Source organism: Oncorhynchus masou, chromosome 18 (assembly GCF_036934945.1).
Source record: "Oncorhynchus masou masou isolate Uvic2021 chromosome 18, UVic_Omas_1.1, whole genome shotgun sequence".
Classification (NCBI taxonomy): Eukaryota; Metazoa; Chordata; class Actinopteri; order Salmoniformes; family Salmonidae; genus Oncorhynchus; species Oncorhynchus masou.
In genome coordinates this window covers 69,786,993-69,806,625 of record NC_088229.1, presented here as the reverse complement: position 1 = coordinate 69,806,625, position 19,633 = coordinate 69,786,993, and the positions used below count along the sequence as shown (strand labels likewise).

Genomic DNA, 19,633 nt, shown 5'->3' with positions numbered 1-19,633 from the left:
AATTAAATTCCATTCAACTCATGAGTTGAAATTCGAATTTAATTGGCCACACAGGATGTAGAATTTGAGTTGGAGTGACAGGAAGTTGAATTTAATAAAAATAAATTCCACTCAGGCATAGAATCTGTCAAGTCACACTTCCAGATAGATAATAATATATACCCTTTCTCTGGAAACAATGCTCATATACTCTTATAACCTTAGTGCTTAGAATAGCCAATTACATTTCCACCAACCATTTCATTTGTTTGGCCTCTTTGTGAAAGCTTCAGGGTCAACTTGAGGGTTAAACAAATTCTGGGAAATGTAGCATATTGAACAAAATTGAAGTGATTAATGAAATATAATAACTTAGAATATTTGCATATAGGGTTAGTTTTCCCTGATCATTTTTTTAAGGGTTAGTCATGAAAATCAATTGTTTCATAAATATTCATGTACAAGATCTTTATGTACAAGATGTATATTTGTAGACTACACCTAATATAGAATAGTAGAAGCATTTGAATTTCATTGAATTTCACTGAATTCTATTCTATTTTCTTTTTTCAAATTTGAATTGCAAATCTGTATCCCGTTTACTACTTCAATACAAATACAAATAATTGAATAGGAATTTAGGAGGTCTTCTCAATTCGGTTCTGAATTTAGCACAACTCTGGTGCCTACATACATTATAGAAGTATCTGTCATTTATATATGTACACTCAGTTTACAAAACATTAAGAATACCTTTCTAATTTTGAGTTGCATCAACATCTGTCTATGTTTTACCGTGAAGGACAATGTTACCCTCCAGTGGTATAAGTGCAGGACTATAGCAGAGAGAAAGACAGACTCAAAACATACCTTTCAAATAATCATTCAACTTTCAGAAAGGAGTAGACATGACTGTGTTTTACAAATTTTATTACCTTGTTAATTTAAAACAAATCAGCTGAATACTACCACGACAGATAGCAGAATCAACCAACTGCAAATAGGAATTGCAGATGCTCTGCTCAAGTCACAGCTGCAGTCTTTTCCCCTTGGATGAGGATTGGCTGGAAGGTGGGGTGTAGGTGTGGGTACATGTGGACACCTGAGCCAATCCACCGCAATGGATTTTGGACCGACATTATCTTGGTCCAGTCCTCCTCTCTGCATGACCCAATAGAGGTTGTCCTTAAAGAAGTAAGCATCTCCTAGAAGGTAACATAATCAAACAATTGGTTTAAAATGCTTTGAAACGCAGGTGGGCTGTTTAATGATTGTGTATTACATTGCAAGCTAAGATGCAGACTTAGATAATATATTTGGTTGGACTTTAAGCAGAGTTGAGGTCTAGAAAGTATTTTGCTCACTAATTTCAACAAACTGAACAATAACTAACTATTGTTTTAGAGCTCAACGGTGGTTACATGTGATCAAGTTGTCCAAGCAGAGACTTTCCCTGACACGTCACATGGCCCAGAAAACCAATTGGCCCTAGCTATGTAGAACAACACTGAACTATCACTTTCTCTACATTAACACTGCAGCCCACATTCATCTCATCAAGGCTAAAGTCTTTTTCAAGGCCTCACCTTCACCCCAGCTGATGATGTCATCGGGGTCCGTTGGCACCCCTCTCCAGAGGGCTGCGTCTTTGGGGTAGCCTCCCTCCGGCTTCCTCCCCTCCTCCTTTCGGCCCTCGTCGAACTTCCAGAACTCACCCATGCTGAATAGATAGGTCTTCCCGTTGTGGGCCCACACAAAGGCAGCATCCACTCTTTGCACTTTCCCGCCATCCTTGGTCCTCATCCCCCACTCTGCCAGAGGCCTGGGGTAGCCGGGGCGGGCCACATTGTCTTTGAACACCCAGTACTGAGCCCCTGCACAGGAAAAGATAGGAGGAGGAAATCACTTTTGTTTTACATCACAACACCAATGACATTCATAAGGATATTAGCCACTGTAGCATAATTCTTGTGTTTTCAATTCTAACTCGGGGCATGTTCATTAGGCACCAAACAGAAGAAAACGGACTGAAACAGGGAGGGAGTACCTCCAATAAGAAATGCTTATTTTCATTTTCCTTTGCAAAATGTTTCCGTTGCATCCCATAATGAACATGACATAACATGACAACATTGCTGTTGTCTTTCCCACCGATGAAGAAGATGATGATGCCATCGCTCTTCCTCTCGTAAACGGCATCGATCTTGTTGGTTTCAGGGGGGAGCCCCATCCAGAAGTTTCTAATCAGGGCTGGGTTGAGGGAGACAAGATTACCTGTCCTCTGCATCCTCCAGAAATGTGGACCTGACACAAACAACATAATAATTAAAGAGGCTGTGTGGAAAATGAGATGCTAATTATTTACGGCAAATTTGGGCTTGAGTGTTGCCTGTATGGTTCATATACAGGTCGTTCTTGATTTGCTGTGTCATTTGGGCAAGGCAACAACAACAAAAAGGACTTCCAGATGCTGTATTTTATTTAAATGTATTTGGGTACATTTTGCCATTCTAAATCAACTAATTTGGCAGCTTAATGACTTAATGATATTGTTTAACCATTATGATAACATTGTGCCACCAGAAAGAGTAGTAACAGCAATGATGGTCACACCAATGACAGATTCTTGGTAATTCAGGATTTTCTTAAAGCTTAAATCTATGGTAATTAATAACCCCTTTAAATGCATTTACTAAAGTGATTTGGTTAATCATTTTGATCACAATGTAATTTCCCATTTAAAATGAGTAACACCAATTACGCTCATAAAATAGACACACTAAAATATCAATGGAATCCTTATGACAAACTCAAAGGGTGTGATTAGCTAAGGATTTTCTTACATTGAAACCCTGCCCCCGATAACACTTTGACATTGGAAATAGAAGGTCCTTGTATATCTTTGTAATTGGTGATTTTCAAGACAGTAACGCCAATTACATGAAACGTAGAGACACATTTAATAATAAAAAAAGGTATTTTAAGTATTTTTTTGATTGATCTAAACAACATATAAAATCATTTGCTTTACTTTAAAGCATTTAAAATAATATGTATACACAAAATATATATATGCATGTATACCTACATATATGTATACATATATATATATAACTATATACTATATATAACTGTATACAGTATAGTACCACACATTTAATAAAAAAAGGTATTTTAAGTCTTTTTTTGATTGATCTAAACAACATATAAAATCATTTGCTTTACTTTAAAGCATTTAAAATAATATGTATACAAAGAATATATATATGCATGTATACCTATATATATATGTATACATATATATATATATATATATATATATGTATATATAACTATATACTATATATAACTGTATACAGTATAGTACCAGAAAAGGTTTGGACACACCTAGTCATTCAAGGGTTTTTCATAATGTTGAATATTTTCAACATTGTAGAATAATAGTGAAGACATTCTACATATGGAATCATGTAGTAACCAATAAAAGTGTTCAACAAATCAAAATATATTTTATATTTGAGATTCTTCAGAGTAGCCACCCTTGCCTTGATGACAGCTTTGCACACTCTTGTCATTCTCTCAACCAGCTTCATGAGGTAGTCACCTGGAATGCATTGCAAAGTGCCTTGTTAAGTGTTCATTTGTGGAATGTCTTTCCATAATACGTTTGAGCCAATCAGTTGTGTTGTGACAAGGTAGGGGTGGTTTACAGAAAATAGCCCTATTTGGAAAAATACCATATTATGGCAAGAACAGCTCAAATAAGCAAAGAGAAACAACAGTCCATCATTACTTTAAGTCAGTCAATCTGCAAAATGTCAAGAACTTTAAAAGTTTCTTCAGGTGTAGTCCAAAACCCATCGAGCGCTATGATGAAATGGCTCTCATGAGGACCGCCACAGGAAAGGACAACCCAGAGATACCTCTGCTGCAGAGGATAAGTTCATTACAGTTAACTGCATCTCAGATTGCAGCCCAAATAAATGCTTCACAGAGTTCAAGTAACAGACACATCTCATCATCAACTGTTCAGAGGAGACTGTGTGAATCAGCTCTTCATGGTCAAATTGCTGACGAGAATCCACTACTAAAGGACACCAATAAAGAGAGACTTGCTTGGGCCAAAAAACACGAGCAATGGACATTAGACCGGTGGAAATCCGATGAGACCAAATTTGAGATTTTCGGTTCCAACCGCCGTGTCAAATGTATTGCAAATTGAGATATCATGTGACTAAACTGAATAAAAAGAAGAAGAAACTATGAAACAATTATACATTACAAAATGAATGATAATAAAAAGCTTTGGAGTATCTTAAATGAAATGCTGGGGAAAAAAGCTAACTCAGCTCCATTATTCATTGAACCAGTTGGCTCGTTCATCACAACATTTACATTTACGTCATTTAGCAGACGCTCTTATCCAGAGCGACTTACAAGTTAATTTTTTCCTTTTATTTAACCAGGCAAGTCAGTTAAGAACACATTCTTATTTTTCAATGACGGCCTGGGAACAGTGGGTTAACTGCCTGTTCAGGGGCAGAACGACAGATTTGTACCTTGTCGGCTTGGGGGTTTGAACTCACAACCTTCCGGTTACTAGTCCAACGATCTAACCACTAGGCTACCCTGCCGCCCACAAAACTAACTGATATTGCCAACTACTTTAATGATTTTTTTCATTTGGGGTGGCAGGTAGTCTAGTGGTTAGAGCGTTGGGCCAGTAACTAAAAGGCTGCTGGATTGAATCCCCAAGCGGACAAGTTCAAATCTGTCATTCTGCCCCTGAACAAGGCAGTTAACCCACTGTTCCTGGTAGGCCATCATTTTAAATATGAATTTGTTCTTAATTAACTGACTTGCCTAGTTAAATAAAGGTTAAATAAAAATTGTCAAGATTTGCAAACAGGCATGACATGCCAGTAACAAACATTGACACTACATATCCAAGTACATCTGACCAAATTATGAAAGACAGGCATTGTAAAGCCCCCTTTACTGGCTCAAATAGCCGACCGATCAGCCTGTTACCAACACTTAGTAAACCTTTGGAAAAAAATGTTTTGACCAGATGCAATGCTATTTCATCGTAAACAAATTGACAACAAACTTTCAGCACCCATATAGGGAAGGACATTCAACAATTTATAATAATACGATTGTGGGGGCTGTTTTGTTAGAATTCAGTGCTACTTTTGACATTATCGATCATAGTCTGCTGCTGGAAAAACGTATGTGATATGGCTTTACACGCCCTGTGGATAAAGTGTTACCTGTCTAACAGAACACAGAGGGTGTTCTTTAACAAAGTGTTGCAGTTAGTTTCAGAGTGGATGGCAAAGAATAAATTAGTTGTAAATATTTCTACAACTAAACGTATTTTATTTGGGACAAATCATTCACTAAACCCTAAGTCTCAAATAAATATTTTAATAAAGAATGTGGAAATTGAAACAAGTTGAGGTGACTAAACTGCTTGCAGTAATCCTGGATTGTAACCTGTCATGGTCGAAACATATTGATACAGCGGAATCTGGTAATGAATGTTGTGGCTTTTGAACAAATTGAGGAGACTAAATTACTTGGCGTTCCTTTACATTGTAAACTGTCATGGTCAAAACATATAGATTCAATGATTTTAAAGATGGGGAGAGGTCTGTCAGGAAGAAAGAGATGCTCTGCTTGTTTGACACCACACTCCAAAAATCAAGTCTTGCAGGCCCTAGTTTTGTCTAATCTTGATTATTGTCCAGCTGTGTGGTTGAGTGCAGCAAGGACATACATCTAGTTAAGCTGCAGCTGGCCCAAAATAGAGCAGTATGTCTTGTTCTTCATTGTAATCAGAGGGCTGATAGAAATACTATGATGCCAGTCTCTCTTAAGAGTTGAGGAGAGACTGATTGCATCACTTCTTCTTTTTATAAGAAACATTAATGTGCTGGAAATCCCAAAATGTTTGCATATTAAACTTACACACAGCTCTGACACACACACTTACCCCACCAGACCCTTTTCCCCCCAACCCTTTTACAATCCCCAAATTCAGAACAAATTCAAGAAAGTGTACAGTATTATATAGAGCCCTTATTGCATGGAACTTCCTTCCATCTTATATTGCTCAAATAAACAGAAAAAACAGCAAATCTGGTTTAAAAACAGATGAAGTGACACCTCATGGCACATCTTCTTTCCCCTATTTGAACTAGTTAGTTTGTGTGTATGTATTGATATGTAGGCTGTGTGTGCTTTTTGTCATTATTTTACATTCATGTAGTTCTATCCTTGAACTGTTGTCTATTAATATTCTGTATTATTTCACATTTCATGTTTTGTGTGGACCCCAGGAAGAGTAGCTGCTGCTTTTGCAACAGCTAATGGGGATCCTAATAAAATACCAAAATACCAGAGGTATGGAAAGAAATGAAGCAAATCCACCTTGACTGACACAAAGACAAGGTACCCATCCAGCTCCCCTGTTCCTTATGACCTTTTGGGCATCAGTGATGATAAGAAATCATCTTTATCAGATTAGGTAGCAGATTGGGTCCGTTGCTCTGTTTCGTCACCTATCAATATGTCAAATGATGCTTCAGGTAGACTAAACCTTTATAGTGGCAAATGCACAACATACACATATTGAATACTTCAGCAAATTTATGTGGTAATTTAAATCATCATATCACTGACATTGCAATAGCTCAAACACGCACTTTCCATACTTATTCTCAGATATTGACACTGACGTAAGTTTGTCAGATGTTCTCAAACCTAAAATGTTGTCTAATGTTGAGATGAGTCCATGTTTAGCTGTACCTATTGTGTAGACTCACACAGTTGCATGCACAGTTTGACTTACTGATTCTGTGGCTTTTAGGTTGACGTTATCCTAATTTACACACACAAAGCACAATACATAGCTAAATATCCTAGGTCTCTCTAAATCCTATATCTCTCTAAATGCATTTAGCTAGCTAGCTAGTTATTTCACTTAACTAGCTAGCTCACTTGCTGTCTTTAGTCTAATGTTGTTAGCCAGCCCAGATAACCTCCATCGATAGCTAGCTAGCTAGCCATCACCACACATAGGGACATGCTAGCCACAATGGCTATCATCATCAGGTGATAGTTAATCATTTAGCTAACAGGCTAACTTAGCTGCAAGCAGAGATGTATTTGAAATACGCATTTTAATTACTTAATTTAATTTAATTACAAATTTTGTTATGCACATGCACTGTATGAGCCTTAAACCTGTACATTTCCACTGTCTGCTACTCTCATGTAAGAAGAAGCCAGTGTTTTTCCTTGTTTCTGAGTAACTTAGTCAGGCGGCCAAAGACAAAGGGCCATTTGAGAGTCACCAGTTTTTGGTCCCTCCTGTTCTTTTCAGATCTTTCAAGGGCATAGCGGTGTGGAGATGTGAAGAGAACAGAGGCTAGTTTGAGTAGAAGTGGCAATTTTATCAGCAGAAAGGATTAACAAAACTGGCACTATTACTTGTTTGTACACCATGTTCACATCATGATCTCACACACCTGCTAAACTGCCACGTAGACAAAGGTTATAAAAGCTGAGACCCAACTCTTGTTCGTTGGGCTCTTAACTCTGCACTGTTGAGTGGATTGTTCACTGCTCCAGATTTGCAAATCTCATAATAAAGTTTGAAGAATCTACAGTCTCTCTTCCTTTCGATTTGAATTTCCACGCCATTTTGAAATTGGAATTACACTGGGATAATAAACTACACTCCAACGTATTTTGTATATTGTATTTTCAAAATACTGTAATTTATATTTTCAAAATACAAAATACTTTTCCAGACCATTTTTTAAATTCAAATTTTGTGACCCCACCCTTTCACCTGTACATTAATATCAGAAGTGTGAAGCACTATGGTGTGATAAGAGCATCTGGGAAATCAACAAAATATACATGTATATTGTTGAGGGAAAATGTAATTGATCCAATTGTGATATGTTGTTGTATCACCTAGAAAAAAAATCAATGCACTAATTGTAAGTCGCTCTTGATAAGAGCATCAGCTAAATAAATACAATGTTAATGTAATGAAAAATTAACAATTGCAAAGCACGCTGGGTATTATTGAAATGAGCTCTGCCCCGAAACCAGGCCAATAATAATACCCAGTGTGCTTTGTAGGTAATTTTCGAATGTTCATTTTCACATACACATGCAGACACTCTTATCTACTCTTTTTAAAGTAGATAAACAACAACATATCACAGTCACAACAAGAAAAATGTTTTTGTAACTGTTACTGAGAATGTTGTTGCTGTTCGGGCCGGCTACTTGCAAAAATATTTCTATAATTTAAAATACAAAGTCTCCATTGGTTTCACACATGTCACTTTGATAAAAACGTTTCCTATTTTTCATGATACATCTTGAACTAAACTTAAGTTATTTTAGCCTTTTTGAAAACCTTCCGACCATCATCACTCATATTGTATGCATAGCTTGGTTTGATTGGCCTGTACTGGTGCGACATGTGAAATTTGATTTGAATGGTCACTGACTAAACAACGTTGAGCAGTTTTTTTTCTGGCTCCGAGAGGGATCTACTATTATGGATAACGTACAAAATTGCATTCTGTAATGGATGGTTATAAAAAGGTAGCGAAGTACTTCATTCAAAACGTCCTTAAGTGAAAGTTAAATTACTGACTTAGAAAAAAAATCTAAAAAGTACAAGCACTCAAACAATATCTAAACTACAGTAATTACAGAATATTTGCAATTGGTTACTTCCACCCCTGGTAACTATTTTTTCATTTTAAAGTGTTTATCATAGATGTAAAGGTGAGAGATGCAAATGCCACCGCAAGAATGTCCCATACACATAAGATATAACATTTATCAATGTTTTAAATCATGAAACCTCACAATCCTTAGTTGTTAGGCTAGTTATCATGGCTGTGGGTATGAGTGCCCCTTTCTGTTCAAGTAAGTAATTTCTGGGCAGTATTTCTGTCACTGTAGGGGATCCATTTTAGCTGAAGAGGTAAAAACTCTTTTACTGTTAAGAAAAACCCTCCCCTCTGAAGATTTATTTTGTGACGACGGTAATTCTGCAGACAAAATAGGCCGTTCAACAAAGCATTTATGTTTGTGTAATTGTGTAAACACATTGTCACTGCTGTTGTATTTCTCTTACCCTTAAAAAAGAAGACCTCTCCTCTGATATTTGCCACAGCATCAAAGCCGCCCTCACATCGACTTTGGAAAGAGCGGTCCGAACTGGTCATGGAAGAAAGACAGAGAAGAGTAAAGACACTGGACTTCAGTGGCAACCTGACACTCAATACTGTGAGTGATTTGAGTGATTGATTAAGGACATAGTTACTGTATACCCTGAGTATACAAAACATGAAGAACAGCTGCTCTTGACCGTGACATTGACTGACCATGTGAATCCAGGTGAAGTCAAAGACCCTTATTGATGCCACTTGTTAAATCCACTTCTATCAGAGTTGATAAAGGGACAGGCTATTAACACATATTCTTAAGCTTTGAGACAAATGAGACATGGATTGTGTATGTGCTCCATTCAGAGGGTGAATGGGCAAGACAAAAGATTTAAGTGCCTTTGAACGGGGTTTGGTAGTAGGTGTCAGGTGCACCGGTTTGTGTCAAGAACTGCAACGCTGCTGGGTTTTTCACGCTCAACAGTTCTCCGTGTGTATCAGGACTGGACTACCACACAAATGGACATCCAGCCAATACAACTGTGGGAAGCATTGGAATCAACATGGGTCAGCATCCCTGTGGACTGCCCTCTGGACCGCCACCTTGTAGAGTCCATGCCCCAATGAACTGAAGCTGTTCTGAGGGCAGGGGGGGGGGAGGGGTGCAACTCAATATTACAAATATGTTGTGTCATAATGTCAACATCAGCTACACTTATGAAATATCTAATAACGATTTTCTTATCAGGTTAAATCTCAGCGGCTACAGTATCATTTATGTATTTAGCTAGGTAACATTTTGAATTTAAGATGCACGTGAAAAATGATGGACAAAAATGTTTGATGTCTGTCCTTCGTGTCCGTCACACATCTGCGTCTGAGAACCATGGAGAAACAATTAGCTTAATCCTCTTTGGACAGATAAGAAATATTGTACCCATTTCACACTACTCAGTCAAACCGAGCTGAGCCAAGCCAAGCTGTACTGGGATGGCCTGGTTAACATAGTTGCTGGAACCGTGCTGGAAAGGACAATGTGAAAAGAAACCATTCCGGCCAGCACAGTATTGTTCCAGTCTGGTCTATAGTGTGAATCAGGCATAGACATGTTTTCACTCACTGTTTTGTTGGCTTTGGAGGTGGAGGACTGGGCAGGCGGGGGTGACTGGGAGTTGAAACACTGCCACCAGGGTGCACTGTAGGCTTGCTCTCCTTCCTCCCTGGGGAGAGAGAAAGCGTGAATCGTACTCTCTCCTTGCCTCCTTCTCAAAACGCATTGGCGGAAAAGGTCAAAAGGGAGGAACCTTGGATCTTCTCTAACGCGTTATGACTTAACCCTTTACACTCATATCAAATCAAATCAAATGTTATTTGTCACATGCGCCGAATACAACAGCTGTAGACCTTACAGTGAAATGCTTACTTACAAGCCCTTAACCAAGTAGTTAAGAAAAAAGTAAAACATTGAAAATAAAAGTAACAAATAATTAAACAGCAGCAGTAAAATAACAAGCAGGACTATATACAGGGGGTACCGGTACAGAGTCAATGTGGAGGCTATATACAGGGGGTACCGGTACAGAGTCAATGTGGAGGTTATATACAGGGGTTACCGGTACAGAGTCAATGTGGAGGTTATATACAGGGGGTACCAGAGTCAACAGAGTCAATGTGGAGGCTATATACAGGGGTTACTGGTACAGAGTCAATGTGGAGGCTATATAGAGGGGGTACCGGTACAGAGTCAATGTGGAGGCTATATACAGGGGATACCGGTACAGAGTCAATGTTGAGGCTATATACAGGGGTTACCGGTACAGAGTCAATGTGGAGCCTACATACAGGGGGTACTGGTACAGAGGTAATATGTACATGTAGGTAGAGTTAAAGTGACTATGCATAGATAATGAACCGAGAGTAGCAGCAGCTTAAAAGACGGGTCTGGGTAGCCCTTTGATTAGCTGTCCAGGAGTCTTATTGCTTGGGGGTAGAATCTGTTAAGAAGCCTTTTGGAACTCGACTTGGCGCTTCTGTACTGCTTGCCGTGCAGTAGCCGAGAGTACAGTCTATGACTAGGGTAGCTGGAGTCTTTGACAATTTTTAGGGCCTTCCTCTAACACCGCCTGATATAGAGGTCCTGGATGACAGGAAGCTTGGCCCAGTAATGTACTGGGATATACGCACTAGCCTCTGTTTGGGCCTTGTGTCTGGAGGCTGTGCAGTTGCCATACCATTCAGTGATGCAAGTAGTCAGTATGCTCTCGATGGTGCAGCTGTAAAACATTTGAGGATCTGAGGACCCATGCCAAATCTCTTCAGTCTCCTGAGGGGGAAAAGGCTTTGTCGTGCCCTCTTCACGACTGTCTTGGTGTTTTTGGACCATCATAGTTTGTTGGTGATGTGGACACCAAGGAACTTGAAGCTCTCAACCTGTTCCACTGCAGCCCCATCGATGAGAATGGGGGCGTGCTCGGTCCTCCTTTTCCTGCAGTCCACAATCATCTCCTTTGTCTTGATCACATTGAGGGAGAGGTTGTTGTCCTGGCACCACACCATCAGGTCTCTGACCTTCTCCCTATAGGCTGTCTCATTGTTGTCGATGATCAGGCCTACCACTGTGTCATCGGCAAACTTGATGATGGTGTTGGAGTCGTGCCTGGTCATGAGGGAACAGGGAGTACAGGAGTACTCTGACCTGGCACCCCTGAGGGGCTCCCATTTTGAGGATCAGCGTGGCGGTTGTGTTGTTACCTTCCCTCACCACCTGGGGGAGGCCAATCGGGATGTCCAGGATCCATTTTCAGAGGGAGCTGTTTAGTCCCAGGGTCCTTAGCTTAGTGATGAGCTTTGAGGGCACTATAGTGTTGAACGCTGAGCTGTAGTCTGTGAATAGCATTCTCAAAAAGTGTTCCTTTTGTCCAGGTGTGAAAGGGCAGTGTTGAGTGCAATAGAGATTGCATCATCTATGGATCTGTTGGGCTGGTATGCAAATTGGAGTGGGTCTAGTGTTTCTGGGATAATGGTGTTAATTTGAGCCAACCTTTCAAAGAACGTCAGGGCTACAGACATGAGGGCTATGGGTCAGTAGTCATTTAGGCAGGTTACCTTGGGGTTCTTGGGTACAGGGACTATTGAGGTCTGCTTGAAACATGTTGGTATAACAGACTCAGTCAGGGACAGGTTGAAAATGTCAATGGCAGATTTGGCCACAGATAAATGGCTAAATTGGAACGCAGTGGGTGTACAGTAACATGATCTGTATGACTTCAGAGCTCTGGCTCAAACGTTCCAAATATGCACTTCACATTTTCATATCATAAAACTCATGTCAAAATTAAATAACATTTTATTTGTCACATGCGCCAAATACAACAGGTGTAGACCTTACCGTGAAATGCTTACTTACAGTCAGGTGTTGCTTGTATGACATCAAAGCGGTGTTTCTTATAATACTCAACGTCTCATCTTTCAAACCGCATAGAGTTGTCTTAATTTACAGCATTTCCCTCAGTGTCAATGTTTACGATCACTATGTTTGATGTTTTGTCTATTTTAAGAACATCTGTTGCGTCACATTCACCTGAATGAACTCAGGATTCCTTTCTATGTGCACCAAAATTAGGATCTGTTTCCCTGAATTGCATTGTGAAATCCTAACACTGTAATGTCGTATTTTATAAGTAAAGAGTTTGTAAACAACAACAGTAGCGTAAGGGCAGGAAATAACCCCACCACTGTTAAGCCAGAAAGAGGAAGGAAAATGGTTGAGGAAAGAGGGAGGTTTGGGTTATGCAAATAGAGGTGGTGTAAAAGACAAGGACAGATGTGGCACCAAGGGGAAAAACTAAGTGACATGACTGACCAAGAAACCTACATTGAATTTCCCATTTAGTTATGGTTAGTTTATGTTGGTTTATGGTTAGTGTTAAGGTTCTGGGGTTAGGGTTAGAATTAGAGTTGGGGTGGGGTTAGGGTTAGAGTTATGGGTTGGTGTGGCCTGGGTGGTCTAGCGGTTAGTGCTGCTGCATACTACACACACGTTTGTCGGATTCCGGCGTGGGTTTTGAATCCAGCCCACTGCCTTTGTGACACATTTTCTGTCTATCTTTCCCACAACTCTCAACATAATATAGAATCTTTAAAGAATCTATTTAAAAAAAAACAGTCCATCAAATAAGACACCCTACCGTAGAGCTCTTGAATGGCCATCCTGTCATCCAGAGGGAGGTTGTAGGAGGAGATGTCTTTCACAGCTCCCTGGTAGTAGGGCCTCATAATGGAGGGATCCGAGGAAGAGTGGGACAGACCCAGGGCGTGGCCAAACTCATGCACCGCCACTGTGAAGAGGTCTGTGCTACTGCTGTCCCCTGAGAAACCAGCAGGTGCTGTGTTAATCAGTTGGTCAATAGCATCTCTCTCTCTGTCTGTATTTATTGTGGTAATTGAAGATCCATCCATCCTTCCACCCACCCATCCATGCATCCATCCATGCATTTATCCATCCATCCATCCATCCATGCATCCATCCATCCCATCCATCCATCCATCTGACTATCTTTAAATACCTCCATAGCTCCAGTACTCATCGTCATCGAAGTGCGTGTCCCCGGCGACGTCATCCCTCCCCGGGAAGAAGGCGTGGGCAAGGGTGCCCCCTCTACCGTCGAAAGGGTACCCGTCGTCATGGAGCGAGCGGGTAAAAGACACTCGGATGTCCCCTCTGGGCCCCTTATCTTCTCTGTCGCTCCCAGAGAGCTGTCGGAACCTGAGGGGGGCCACGTCACTCCAGGCCTTGAAGGCCAGAGTCAGGATCGCCTCCACCGTGTCCGGGCGGAAGACAGAGCTCGAACGGGAGGGGTTTGGGTAACTGTGGACACTGGATACAGGAAGGACATCAGTAGTACAAACAAATAAATAAAACACACTATTATACTACTTACCAGGTATGGCACAGTACCTGGTGCAAAGGAACCAATGACACCCATTTGACACTCCAGGCAGGCTAAATGCTCAAAGCATTTGAAAGATGACAAATATTATTTGAACCCAGGTCTGCGCAGTATTACACTACTCAGAAGAATACTCAAATGTGTGAAACTGTTTGTCCCAACGACAAATTTTGCACACCTCCATGTCAGGTCGGTCCTATCCCAGCGAAGGCCTGACAGGGCGTATCTCTTCCTCCTCCTCTTCCTTTTCAACATGTCCTCTGATCCCACAATGTCAGGGAGAGAGCATCTAGGCATCTGCATGAGATTGAGAGTGTCTTTATCTGAAAATACAGAGGCAAGACAGTCACACATGACAAACGGTGACTTAAAGCATCCAGGTATAATGCATTATGATACTGTTATAATGCATTGTAAGACTCATCATGAGCATGTATGACCCATTTATAATGTTTTATAAGCATCTTATAATGATCCAAACAGTCAATTTGAGACGGTGGAACACTTTATGCGTAGAGACAGAACATTTATGAGCCTTGTTATAAGACATTGTAGAATATCATGCATGCTTACCCCTGCTTAAAAATTGTTAAAGTGTTACCAATGGTTTCAAGCATCTTAATGTTATTTGAAAACCCTTATTTGTGTCTTCAAGGCCCCTCACAGAATATCAGCAGTGTTTGTGCACAACACAAGTTGCAATGAAAGACTTGGTTAAAGGGTCAAGTGACGAAGCTTTACTGTAAGTTGACAGTGGGTTACCCAGTCTGCCCGTTTCCTCGAGCCCTCCGAATCTCTGCATCTCGCGGATCGCCTGCTCGACCCCATCTTTCGTCTGCAGCTTGCTCGTGCGAGGGTCAGGAGGAGGGAGGTACCCATACCGACTCAACCAATCCTAACAGAGAGCAGAGGAGGAGAAGCATACTTTGATGTCAGTTGTTGTGATACTAAGGAGCATCACAGCTGATGAAAGCCACCCCCTGCACACGGCGCTCCCGTGACAAACCACCTCAGGGACTTTTCCTTCCCAGTGTTATACACCTTAATAACCAGAGACATTCCCGGTATAACATAAAACAGACAATATGGCCTGAGACAATATCTCAATCATAAACTGCACTTTGCTATTTGAAAGACTTTTATATTTGATGTATTTTGATGTTTTTTTTTAGTTCCTGTCTTAAATTCCTGTCATTTCATGTTTTCAAATGTGACTAATAAAAACCCTTGAACCTTTGTCAAGGTCATGTGGTTTGTGTTCATCCCCCAGATGTTCTAGCACCACACAATTACCAATAACATAGTGTTTCTCTCTTCAGGTCTTGCTGTAATGCAGTGAATCCTGAGTGAAACCAGACTGTGAATCCCTGATCACTGAAGCTGATCACGCTCAGGATAGCCAACTAGCTAGCTGATCGCTCACAGGATAGCCAACTAGCTAGCTGATCGCGCTCAGGATAGCCAACTAGTTAGCTGATTATACTCAGGATAGCCAACTAGCTAGCTGGTTGCGCTCAGGATAGCCAGCTAGTTAGCTGATTGCACTCAGGATAGCCAAAGTAGCTAGCTGATCGCGTTCAGGATAGCCAACTAGCAACCAGATCAAGCTCAGGATAGCCAACTAGCTAGGCCTAGCCCTGAAAGCTTACACACATAACTGATTCAACACATTAGACACAACGGCGGTGATACAATGGGTATTTTCATTGTTTAGTGTGGCTGTTTGTGACGAAGAATCTGCTCATTGTTTAACTATACTGTAAATATTTCATAACCTGGTGTCAGATAGAGGGTTAATGAGGTTTGCAGGGTTAATGCTAGCTCTGATCCAGGGCTTTATATTGCACGTTCCGTTCCTTTAGTCCAGGTATTCCCAGGTACTACTGCGCAATGCCTTCGGGGTACGCCAAATAAAAATGTGATTCACATTTTCTAAATAAATATTTTTTTGTTTTACTTTTTTTTCTCACATTTTCAAACAGTCCATTTATATTTTCCAACGGCTATTGTTCGGCGGGGCAGAGCAGGTGAACCCAACAGGGATAAGGTAACTAAGGTATTTAAAGAGAAACTAAGGTTTCTCAAAAGACTGCCTCGACTGGCTCACCATCTACTTTTTCGAAAGAGTTCAGTGTGTCAAATCTGAAGGCTTGTTGTCCAACCTCTGGCAGTCTCTATGGGGGTGCCACAGGGTTCAATTCTTGGACCAACTCTCTTCTCTGTATACATCAATGATGTCGCTCTTGCTGTTGGTGAGTCTCTGATCCACCTCTATGCAGACGACACCATTCTGTATACTTCTGGCCCTTCTTTGGACACTGTGTTAACTACCCTCCAGACTAGCTTCAATGCCATACAACTCTCCTTCCGTGGCCTCCAATTGCTCTTAAAATTCAAGTAAAACTAAATGCATGCTCTTCAAACGATCGCTGCCTGCACCTGCCCGCCTGTCCAACATCACTACTCTGGACGGCTCTGACTTAGAATACGTGGACAACAACAAATACCTAGGTCTCTGGTTAGACTGTAAACTCTCCTTAGAGGACCCACATCATACATCTAAAATACAAAGTTAAATCTAGAATTGGCTTCCTATTTCGCAACAAAGCATCCTTCACTCATGCTGCCAATAATACCCTCGTAATACTGCCAGATGGTGGGGATCTGCTCTGCCTCCAGCACATGTCTCTACTCACACAATCACATACACCCACATAGAGACAGAGAGCGAGAGATCACTGGGGGAGTGGCGGCAGGTTTAGAGAGACACTGGATGAGGAGTTGGCGGCGTGGCAGGGGGAGATGTAACAGCTATACATTTGGGTGAGGATTTTTTTTCTTGCCTGAGTAGCCTCGTTTCACTGCCAAAAATAAAATTCAAGCATCTCGTGTTCAGCGAAATAACAACAAAATGTCAAATACAGGTAGCCTAGTCAAACAATGAACATCCAATCACATTAACCGTTACTCTCTTGCGGGAATTCCACCTACGGTCCGTATGTAGCCAAACGTAGCTGCTGCTCATGTTGGTATCTGTACTGATGGTGCAAAAGCCATGACAGGGAGACATAATGGAGCGGTAACGCAGGTGCAAGCAGTTGCTCCCAACACCACTTGGGTCCACTGCAGCATCCACTGAGAGGCTCTTGCTGCCAAGGGAATGCCTGACAGCTTGAAAGACATTTTGGACACTACAGTGAACATGTTTAACTTTGCTAAAGCAAGGCCCCTGAACTCTCTTGTATTTTCTGCACTTTGCAATGATATGGGCAGCGACCATGTAACTCTTTTACAACATACAGAAGGGCTCTGGTTATCAAGGGGCAAAGTATTGACACATTTTTTTTAAATTGAGAGACGAGCTTAAAGTTTTCTTCACTGACCATAATGTAAACTTGTCTGACCGCTTGCATGATGACAAGTTTCTCACACGACTGGCCTATCTGGGTGATGTTTTTTCTCGCCTGAATAGTCTGAATCTGGAATTACAGGGACTCTCCACAACTATATTCAATGTGCAGGACAAATTTGATCTCCTCTTTGTCTGCATTAACAAGGACAACACACAGGTCTTTCCATCATTGTATGATTGACAATGTCAAATGTGATATAGCGAAGCACCTGAGTCAGTTGGGTGCACAATTACGCAGGTACTTTCCGAAATGGATGACACAAACAACTGGATTCGTTACCCCTGCCTCCAGTCCACTTATCAATATCTGAAAAAGAGAGCCTCATCGAAATTGCAACAAGAGGTTCTGTGAAAATGGAATTTAATCAGAAGCCACTGCCAGATTTCTGGATAGAGCTGCGCTCCGAGTTTCCTGCCTTGGCACATCGTGCTGTTAAGACTCTGATGCCCTTTGCAACCACATACCTATGTGAGAGTGGGTTCTCGGCCCTCACTAGCATGAAAACTAAATACAGGCCCATCCTGTTTGTAGAAAATGATTTAAGACTGAGACTCTCTCCAATACAACCCAACATTGCAGAGTTATGTGCATCCTTTCAAGCACAATTTTCGATTAACCAATAAGGTTTTATATGTAAGATGGATAAATAAAGAGCAAAATTATTGATTATTATGCCTTGGTCCTATCAGAGCTCTTTGTCACTTCCCACAAACCGGGTTGTGACAAAAATTCACACTCATTCTTATGTTTAATAAATGTATTGTATAGTGTGTGTGTGTGGCAGGCTTACAATGATGGCAAAAAAACAACATTTGAGAGTGCGCTGACCCCGTTGCTAGAGGACGCAGCTGGAGGTTGAATGTTTAAAGGGGTACAGGACTATAACAAATTTGGGAACCACTGCTCTAATCTACGTGCACTAACTCGCTGGAGCAGAGCGAGTTAATGCAGAGGCCTACTGTGTATTGTAGCGATTATTGGTAAGTGCACTACAGCACTGAGGGAGTTAAATCTCAGGACTGTTCATCAGTCATATGAAATTTTGATTTGTCAACTGTCAAAAAAGGGTGTGCCCCATAGTGGTTTACCACACATTGTTCCTAAAGTCAATAACGTTTAACGGTTGGTTCCATTTTACATTTCAAACACTATGGGTGGTATTAATATATGTTTATTCCCCCCCCCAAAAAAATGTAAGCTATACATTTTCTAAATATCGTTGTGGCTACGTCTGAAATTCCAAACAATGATTTACATACATAGGCTATAAGCGAAACAAAAAAAAGTCTATAAACAAAAAGTATACGAATGGTTTCGATGGAGCACATTTATTTTATACTAAGTAAAGCGGTTTTGACAAGGTAAAAAATGAAGACAACATAGAACAACTCACCAGTCCTCTGGCATACTGGTCAGGCATCGGTGTGGGCGAGGGATGTCCCGTTGAGATGAACAAGCCCATGGTACCAGTCATCCATATCAGTCCATACACAGTGCCAAACATTTTCCCGTGAATATCAACCCTGCATCACACATTTACCATTAGAAATCTGTCCAAACATTTCCAAACACAGCACAGGTTGGCATCCTATAAAAACTTAAAACAACCTTTTCACTTCACTGTTATGTTGCTTCTGATGATATTTTGTGAATCGCTGTACTATACCGTTTCTGTATCTCCTGCTGTGTTAGTTTCTTCTAAGGACTAGGCAGGGAAAAAAGGAATTGATCAATGTGGTTAGTGGTTCTCCACCCTCACTTCCTCTGTGTCATTGCACACACATACACAATAAAACTGCCAAAAAACATCTACGTTTGTTCAAAGTATTTCATACCACATTCTGTAGAAAGTCAGTTAAACATGCTTAAAGAATGTATTTGCATGAGATCAAGTTACAATATGATCAGTAATTTTGGTTTTGGTATCAATCATTAAGAACTAGATACTGTGTATCGAGACATCAGACAGAAATGCCAATGTTTTAGGATGCTTTAAAGATCTTGTATTTGTATCATCACAATCTGGCAAAAAAATGTGCCTTTGTCCATTGTTTTGAAGTGTAGCACTTGCATGTCTGTTGCTGCT

The 19,633-nt window shown here is 40.7% G+C and overlaps 1 protein-coding gene across 2 annotated transcripts; it reads right to left on the bottom strand.

The window, feature by feature from the left end:
* Positions 1-892: 892 nt before the first annotated feature.
* mmp25b (matrix metallopeptidase 25b) lies at positions 893-19,258 on the bottom strand. Of its 2 annotated transcripts, none has more exons than XM_064924363.1 (11): positions 19,214-19,258; positions 18,941-19,070; positions 14,897-15,029; positions 14,313-14,457; positions 13,751-14,061; positions 13,373-13,552; positions 10,306-10,405; positions 9,155-9,237; positions 2,131-2,283; positions 1,566-1,853; positions 893-1,184 (listed from the first exon to the last, which is right to left on the bottom strand). In XM_064924363.1, exons 2-11 carry the CDS (start codon positions 19,049-19,051, stop codon positions 934-936), a joined length of 1,755 nt encoding a protein of 584 aa, XP_064780435.1. In that variant the 5' UTR covers positions 19,052-19,070; positions 19,214-19,258; the 3' UTR covers positions 893-933. The 2 variants fall into 2 exon arrangements, with proteins under 2 accessions (XP_064780435.1, XP_064780436.1); XM_064924364.1 differs by having other exon boundaries at positions 19,156-19,252.
* Positions 19,259-19,633: the final 375 nt, after the last annotated feature.